Below are 9,230 nucleotides of genomic sequence, written 5' to 3' on the forward strand. Positions count from 1 at the left end.
ATATGAAGTGCAAAGATCAGAGCAGTAAACGGGTGGAGCAGCTCTTCCTGGAGAAAGAGGACGCACACGTTCTCCTGACCCCACACACACACACACACACACACACACACACACACACACACACACACACACACACACACACACACACACACACACACAACTGGACGCAGAAGTCAGAGACTCTGACATTTAGATTCTCAGCCACTGTGGAAACTTTGAAAGAGTTTCAAGTCTCTGCACGTTGGTTTTCTGTGCTCTCTGGTTTGAAGAGGAGGACGTGAGTTCATCTGAACTCACAGGAACACGTGACGTGTGACTAACAGATGAAGATCGAGAGGCGTTTGTCTCTGGAGCTTCTGTCTGCAGCAGCGATGACAGAACAATGTTCAGCTTCTTTTCCTCTCAGATTGTCGGCCTGGCGTCACCTCCACCTCCTCCTCCACCTCCTCCACCTCCTCCTCCACCTCCTCCACCTTCTCCCTTCTTTTCTCCTCACAGCGTTGTGGAATCTGTGGAGTTTGGGCTGAGAATGTGGAACATGCCACCACTGGAGAGAATGAATCAACAGCACGTCACCATGGCTCCGCGGCCCTGACGTAGCGGAGGCCCCCGGGCGGTGCCTCTCAGATCGGGCGGTTGGAGGAGCTCGGCCTCGCCGGAGCCGACAGGAGCTGGCAGAGCTCGGCCGATCACGGAAACACCGACAGACCCTCAGGGCTCCGAGGCCCCGGGTCACGTGTGTCCTCATAAACCCTGTGTATTAGTTCAACATGGGTTTAGCTGCAGGAATGTGAAACGTGTGGCGAGCTAATACCTCCGAGCTCCTCGAGGGAACGTTAACGTCAGAATCTGTAAATCACAAATTCAAGGCTCAATCTGATTGAATGTAAAGTCAATGGTCAAATGATCATAGAGTTAACAGGGACGTCCCCACAAACAGCTTCATGGCGTTTATAATCAACCAGAATTCATACAAGTTGTTAACAGAATAAAAATAATCAAAACACTTCCAGCCTTGATTCGGACACGTTGAGTCCAGCCTGGTTCTGCTGTGACTCTAATACAGCGTCAGAATAAAGTCTCCTGTCTGTCCCGGACGGTGAATAATGCAGAGCAGCTGAGGACGTGCTGTCCGTCCTCTCTGTGTCTCCGTCACCGTGTTGTCTCCGTCCAGTCTGATCCGGTTTCCTCCAAATAATTCATCAGGTGTTCACGTGTCGAGCAGCAGAAGGTTCCTTCAGCCTCCGGACACCAGACTCAAATCTGAAAGAGAACGAGGTCACAGAGAAAGAAGCGTCTGGAAATAGAAAGGAATGATGATGAAGATGAAGGATGGAGTCACATTGAAATAATGAGAAATGTGTAAAATGATCGACTTCATACTAAAAACATCAAATCATGGTTCATTCATAAAGAAACAAAACCTGAAGCTTCAAAGTTTCTGTGTTTTTAAGTCGTCTGATGTTAAACTTTATTCTCCATCAACATCTCATTCAACAGCTGATGCTTTACTCTGGTGCACCAGCATCTTTCTTCTTGAACATGTATCTCTGATCATTATCTGTAAGATCTCCTCTCTGAGCTCCTGACTCTTCACTTCACTCAGGTTCTCTCTCTCCTCCTCTCACAGACGTTCCTGGCTCAGATCAGCCAGGTCTTTCCTGCAGAAGAGGACGTGAACAAACACATGGAGGACAACTGTGAGTTTCACTTTCTAACAGCAGCTTGTCTCTCTCGTGCCTGTGAGGAGAAGACAGTCGGTTCAGCAGATAGATGCATGATGTGAATTCTTAAAACTGCTAAAGTAAAGGTGATTGTGCAGCCTGTGTGTTGTTCTATGTTGCATGTGTGTGTGTCTGTAACCTTGTTCCTGTCCCTCGATGTGTCTCAGGTTCTCTGATGTACCTGAACGAAGCGACTCTGCTCAACAACGTTCGTGTGAGATACAGCAAAGACAAGATTTATGTAAGTGTCTAAAAAAAACATCAAGATCGAACATCTGAATCATCCAAAGTGTGAATTAAACAAACTGAACTTTACGTTTTCTCTCAGAGAGTCTGTTGATGTCTTAGGTCACATGTTCCTCTGAGCAGGTAGAATGTCCTCATGTCTCTAAAAGTGTCCTCACTCCTCCAGAATGTCCTCACTCCACACTCCAGACCAACACTGTCCCTTTTAATCCTCATTAGAATTTCACTGAAGCGTCTGTTCCTGACTTTTATACATTTTCATTTAAGTTGTGATTGATTTCTTTGTGTTGTCCTGAGTGTGATCAGCAGCATCTAGTGGCTGAAGGAGAAACTGACTCTGGGTCTGAATCACACACTGATCTGTTTATTCCTTTATTAATGAACCTGGACCTTAATTTTGACTGATGCTGTTTTGTTTCTCGACTTGAGGATCAAATCTGATAAACGTGATTCAGTCTCATCATGAACTGAACATTCTAACCTTCCTGAAGAGAGCATCCATCTGAGCAGTGTGTTAGACTGATGAAGCTCAGCTGCGTGTCCCTAATAAACTGGAAACTGTGGGGGGGGGGGGTCAGAACCAGGTTCATCTCATAGATAAGCACACGGAGGTTTAGCAGAGTTTTTGTTCAGAGTGTGAACAGATGGTCGTTTAGAGGAAAGACGATCTCTCATCTCTTCTGAGTAATGAGGCCTGATTTCACTTTCACAGTTTATTAGTGTTGAACGCTTGCTGCTGTGGGATTCTGGGAAATGTAGTTTATCACCAGGGGAAATTCACTCGGCAGGTTGTGTGATTAAATAACTGAGCCGCCACCACAGATGTTTGCTTTTATCACCTGACGCTTGTTGTTACCCCCCCCCCCCCAGACGTTCGTAGCCAACATCCTGATCGCGGTGAACCCGTACTACGACCTCCCAAAGCTTTACTCACCGGAGACCATCAAGCAGTACCGGGGCCGGTCTCTGGGGACGCTGCCGCCCCACGTGTACGCCATCGGTGAGTGACCACGTCCGCTGCCCCCTGCTGGATCCCCGGGGTCAGCGTCTGATCTAACCTGCCTGTGTGTGTGTCTCAGCCGATAAGGCCTACAGGGACATGAGGGTGCTGAAGATGAGCCAGTCCATCATCGTCTCGGGGGAGTCCGGAGCCGGGAAGACGGAAAACACCAAGTTTGTGCTCAAGTGAGGACGAGGCCGCTACACGAGCTCACGAGTTTCAGTTTATTATCAAATGATCCGGAGGAGTTCAGGGAAATGAGTTTGACTTAGTTTCATCAAACACTATAAAGTCTGAGAGTTTGTTTAATATGATGGAGGGAAATGACCACGGGAAGAAACAATAAATTCCCTGATTTCGAGAATAAAGTCTCAGTTAAACGAGACAAAAAATCATATAATGTTATGGGAATAAAGTTTCAATTTAACAAGGAAAAAGTCATAATATTAAGATAATTTAACAAGGTAAAAATGTATAAATCCTTTGCATATGTCTGTGACCACAGCAGTTTGGGATTTACAGTTTTTTTTCATCTTCATTAAATATAATGAACTGTAGTTTGGGTTGAATCCCTTCACGTGTCCCTCTGCTGTTCCCAGATACCTGACGACCTCGTATGGAACCGGGCAGGACATCGACGAGAGGATCGTGGAAGGTGAGACTCTCAGAGCAGCAGATGTTCTTCTCCTGGTTTGGATCCTTCTGAGGCTTTATCAGGAACTGAAAATCCCTCATCTGATTCAAATGTAGAGTTAAAATCCACCAAGATCTAAAAAGGTTATGGTGAAAACAGGCGACCACATGAAACCCAGCGTCACCCTGATTAAAACCACAGATTCTTTATCAGGTTGAAAACATAATGTAAGAACACAACCCAGCTGCAGATATAAAGCAGGTCCGGTTGTTTTTTTAGACGTTTTTATGTGGGAAAGTTTCATTTTATATCTTTTTAATTTGGTGTCTTTCTCCTCCCACAGCGAACCCCCTGCTGGAGGCTTTCGGAAACGCCAAGACCGTGAGGAACAACAACAGCAGCCGCTTCGGGAAGTTTGTGGAAATCCACTTTAACGAGAAGGTAGATTTATTCAGTGTTTCTCTAAAACAACACAGAGTTTGTAAGAGTCTCATCTGGAGGAAACTCAGGAGACATGAATTAAACATGATGCCTGACAGCGACGCTTAATTATCATAAACTCTTATTATGGAGCCTTATGAATAAACCGTCTCTGAATCAGCTGAGATGCTATAACAGTTATAATTCACTTTCTTTACTTATAGATTTCATACACACATGAATAATCAGTGTTATTTCTCTTTTTATCACACTTTGCTCTTTTCCGATTCACTACTTAATGAATTTAAACCCATTTAAAATGTAATGATCATGATATCAGTAACAGGAAGTGAGGTCATGGTGTGCTCACAGGGGCTTTACATGTATTAGCGTGTGTTTGGAACATGTTAGTAACGTTGTGCCCGTGTGTCCATCAGAACACGGTGGTGGGCGGCTTCGTTTCCCACTACCTGCTGGAGAAGTCCAGGATCTGCAGGCAAAGCAAAGAGGAGAGAAACTACCACATCTTCTACCGACTGTGCGCCGGGGCGTCCGAGGACATCAGGCAGAAGTTCCACCTCAGCTCCCCCGACACCTTCAGGGTAGGAGATGTTTGTATGTTGAGTGAACCCAGTGGATGAGCGAGAGGAGGAGGATGTGGTCCTGTGTGTTCACGTCCTCGTAGCAGAAGAATCCTGATCAACGTGTTGGTCAGGTTGATGAGACTCGAGCTCCGTTGAGTCTCAGCTCATCAACCTGCTGCTCCGTCCTCTCGTTCTCCTTCATCCCTCTGACTCCGTCTGGATTCAGCAGCGCTCACACTCCTCTGAGGTGTGCTGCCTGTTAACGAGGAGGCTCCTCCCCCGCTGCACGAGGAGGCTCCTCCCCCGCTGCACGAGGAGGCTCCTCCCCCACTGCACGAGGCATCACTCAGGCAGCTCGTCTGACTCTGACTCTGCTGCCTGATCGCTGACATCCATGTTTTAAATGACGACTCCCTAATAGATTGGAGGAGACGTAAATGTCTGACTGACAGTAAAACAAGCAGCTGAGTCATCGTCCAGCTCAACGTGGACTCAAGCTCGTGAAGATGAATCGATCTGAAGATGTTCACACATGGATTTTAATGTGTTAGTTAATTAAAATCTGTCGAGAGCTTCATGACTTTTTAAAACCAGAAGCAACCATATTTGAAGAGTGTGTGTGTGTGGGGGGGGGGGACTGAAAGCTGCTTTATGGTCTGTTTGACTCTAAATGATCATAATTCACAAAATGAACATGAGCTGTTTGAAGAAGACTTGAAACTAGAGACTGAGACAGAAACTCCTTCATGTTCACTGACGTCACTTCTATAGAAACCGTTTGATAAACAGATTAAAGTTCATGAAATGAAGAATGTCTCCGGTGCTGGGACGAGACTTAGAGCAACAAGACGTGTCATCATGTGAGCGTGATAAACATAAACATATCAAGAACAATCTAATACACAGACACTCATACTGTGGTGAGAGAGAGAGGACTCCAGCCCCTCCTCTCTGCACTGTGGACACCAGATGGCAGCACTGAGCTGCAGCTGAATCCCCAGCTCCTCATTCAGCTGCTCAGTGTTTATCAGAGGTTTAAAGACCGAGCTGTGTTTACCATCATGTCTGCTCTGTATGAATCGTTAACCTCCAGTTACAGTGATGGCTGCAGCAGAGGTGCTGAAGCGCAGATAATGAGTGTTACATTCCGGCTGCTGCTCAGACGAAGGTGAGGACGGACGTGTTGATCTGTCAAACCAGAGACGGAGACAGAGACAGAGACGGCAGACGACGGGCAGCAGGTGTTAAAGAAAGCAGCAGAAACATCAACCTGGAATCAGTCTAGTGTGAAGAGACGTGTCCGTACAGTTGGTTCCAGCTTCAGAACATTGATCTGAACTTCATCACCTTCACAGAAATACTCAGTATAGATTCCTCTGGTCTCTTCTCACCTCTCCTGGCTCAGCTGAGTCCAACGTGTGGCCGACCGGACGCTGATGGACGTCACACGGTGCATTACTGCTGCTGCCCCCCCCACCGGCCCCCCCGACGGCCCCCACGTCGACTGCACAATGGATTTTAAGACTCTCTTAATCATTTACAAAGCCCTGCTTCCCTCGGCTCCGTGACCACAGCGAGACCATCGAGTCCCCTGAGTCTGTTCCTGAAACCTGCACTTTCTGATTTCCCCTTTTGGAAAAGAGCTGAGTCATCACGACTGCTGGAGCAGAGAGACAGATAATGTCTCTGCATCTGAAAGCCTCTCGTTCCTCTATTGGCAGCATCTAAATTCAATCCTCTATTCTCACATGCGTCATTTTAAGACCTTAATGTGCCGCTCGCTCTTCAGCCGCCGCCAGTGTCCCCAGTGTCCCCAGTGTCCCCAGTGTCCCCATTGTCCCCATTGTCCCCAGTGTCCCCAGTGTCCCCCTGCAACTTCTTACACCTGCTGCCGTCACTTCACTTCTAATGGTTTTGTATATCCAGTTCCTGCTGCTGGGCAGGGAGCAGAGGATCCAGGATCCAGCTCCACGCTGATGGAAGCTCAGTGGTCTGATGCCAGGGGCAGAGACCAGGGTTTTAAAACACTGGCTCTGGTTTGAAGTGACTCACACGATGCAGATGAGACCTGAAGGAGCAGAGAGATGACGTCCTCGTGTATCTGCAGAGGAGCAGTAGAATCATTCAACAAGTGTTTTCAGACGAGTGGGAAAAATACATGGGAACAAAAAATGAAATGATGCCGCTGGGGGACGGGGGGGGAGACGGGGGGGACGGAGGGGACGGGGGGGAGATGGAGGGCTGTACAAGCAGCCAGTCCCTCCTGCAGCTTCTCCTATAATGAGAAACTGAGTTTGTGTCCATCTGTTGGGACAAAAGGACTCGAGTCTCCAGACAAGACGAGCACCGGCTGGACTCACACACCTGGGACTCGGAGTCTGAGTCGCCATTAGCTCGTTTCTGTGCATCCGCCAGCGGAGGCCAGCTGGTGAGGAGCCATTAACACAGGTACACAATCAATTACACTGGGAGCGGGGGGAGCGGGGGGGGAGGCCTCTTTGTGCAAAGTTCAGGAAAGTGGCGTCCGACGCACATGGAGGAGGAAACGTCTCAGACTCGTTCTGCAGCTCCACCTCCTCGGGTCGTTTCAAGGTCGTTGACCTCAGGTCTCATCTCAGTCTCACTTCGGTCTCGTTGTTTGGTGACTCAGCGTTTTCAGGATTCTTCTCAGGAAGCCGAGACCACTCTCACCTCCACGACCTTTTCTTCTCGCTTCACGTGTTCCTCTCTAAATGTTTCTCTCAGCTTTTATTTGCTGGTTTGACTTTGTTCTGTTAAAGTTTGTTAATGAAATCGTAATTATTATAAATGTCCATAAACCACTTCAAGCATTTCCTTTAATCCCCTTCACACGTTGTATTATGTCTCTGTGCCGTTCTCAGCCATGTGAGCCCCCCCCCCCCCCCCCCCCCCCCCATAGAATGTGCTCTGTTTTTATTTGTTTTAATTCCTTCTTCTCCAACATGTCCTGTAAATAAAGTTTTGACCTGTTCTTCGGTGTGAAGGCAGTTTCCTCTGCAGCTGATGTCTCTCTCTCTCTCTCTCTCTCTCTCTCTCTCTCTCTCTCTCTCTCTCTCTCTCTCTCTCTCTCTGTGATCCTGCAGTACCTGAACAGAGGCTGCACTCGCTTCTTCGCTTCCAAAGACACAGACAAGCAGATCCTGCAGAACCGCAAGAGCCCCGAGGTACAGTACCCGCCTCCGACCCACACTACACACTACACACTACACACTACACACTACACACAACACACAACACACAGGTTTCAGATACAGTCTGCAGGAGAGAAGGATGGAGATGATCTGTGTGACTGTCGAGGTTTAAACAGATGTTTTACATTTCCCCATTGAAGCTTTATTTTAAAACAGTCTAATAACACCAGGTCTGGACTGAGGACGCTGATGTTTATGGCAAATTTAGTTTTAAGTTTTTTTTGTTGACGACTCACAGACGTTGTTTTACTGAGATGAAAACAGCGTCTGTGATTGGAAGGAGGAGAAAGCTGCTGTCAAACATGATGAGATGATATCATCTCACGAGAGCGTTTAGTCTTCAGCTTCACTTTCTACTCACAAGCTGCTGAGGTCACGCTTCAGTAATAACAAAGTAATAACTGGAGTTTCTTTCTGCTGCATCAGACAAGTCGTTCCTCAACTTATTTATTATCTCAGCTTGAACAACAATAAATCATCTTTTTGATTAATCATCTCAAAACTCTAATTAAATCAGTTCAAACGTTCACTTTAGTGTCGGAGCAACAGAAGCAGTCAAATCGACAAATTCCTCCAATCAATTAATACTTATTAGATATTTAAATATTGATTAACTACAGCTGAACTAATTGATTCATTGGTTCAATGTTTTCACCAAGTCTTTAGTTTTCCTCTCGTTCTTCGTGTCTCGTGTTTTATTCTCATGTGAACTCAAAGTGTCTCGTTGGCCGGAGGCTGGAGGACAGAGTCTGTCTCCGCTGACTCAGCAGATTCATCCACATCTGCTGTTTTCTGCTCAGGACATTCAGCTCATCACCTCCTCCCTCCTCCCTCCTCCCTCTGTCCGTCTTCCTGCTGGTTGTCTCCTCCCGGCTCATTTTCACCATCAGGAGCGCTTAGCCCCGCCTCCCAGAGGGCCCCGCCTCCCAGAGGCCCAGCCTGCTCTGATTGGTCACTGTTTCTGGTATATCTCTCCCAGCAGCTCTCTGGTCAGCTAACATCACTGAAGCCATGGTACCAGTGACATTGATCAGAGTCAGGTGGTTTTGTGTCTCCCTTTGTCGAGGACTTTTTAACTTTGCTGAACTAAAGGGGAAAAAAGTCCAGTATTGAAACTTTAAGACGAGAAACTAAATCTAGAGCCAACAGACGTTTTCCTTCATTTCAGATATTGAGTGAATAAGAAAACACAACAGATCCGAACACAGAGACTGAATTCTTTACACCTCGGGTCCGTTTCCCTGCTGTTGCATCACAGCGACTCGTTCTGCAGCAGTTTTGTTGTAAGATTAAAAACCTTTGTGCGTTTGCCTCCAGTAACACAGAATAAAAACACACACAACAGCAGAGATCCGCTCGACAAAGCAGCTCATGATTCAGTGTGTGTGATTCTTCAGATCCTGCTACACA

The 9,230-nt window shown here is 47.0% G+C and overlaps 1 protein-coding gene across 1 annotated transcript in view; it reads left to right on the forward strand.

Annotated features, from left to right (window-relative positions):
* Window positions 1-9,230, forward strand: part of LOC128459982 (unconventional myosin-VI) — a gene marked incomplete at its 3' end in the record, with an annotated part of 40,308 nt that overhangs the window by 12,858 nt on the left and 18,220 nt on the right. Inside the window, 8 exon segments of the mRNA XM_053444966.1 lie at window positions 1,631-1,700; window positions 1,892-1,965; window positions 2,841-2,970; window positions 3,050-3,155; window positions 3,570-3,625; window positions 3,948-4,045; window positions 4,462-4,626; window positions 7,713-7,793. Coding sequence (XP_053300941.1) covers window positions 1,631-1,700; window positions 1,892-1,965; window positions 2,841-2,970; window positions 3,050-3,155; window positions 3,570-3,625; window positions 3,948-4,045; window positions 4,462-4,626; window positions 7,713-7,793 — 780 coding nt within the window.

This window comes from Pleuronectes platessa, chromosome 17, assembly GCF_947347685.1.
Source record: "Pleuronectes platessa chromosome 17, fPlePla1.1, whole genome shotgun sequence".
Lineage (NCBI taxonomy): Eukaryota > Metazoa > Chordata > Actinopteri > Pleuronectiformes > Pleuronectidae > Pleuronectes > Pleuronectes platessa.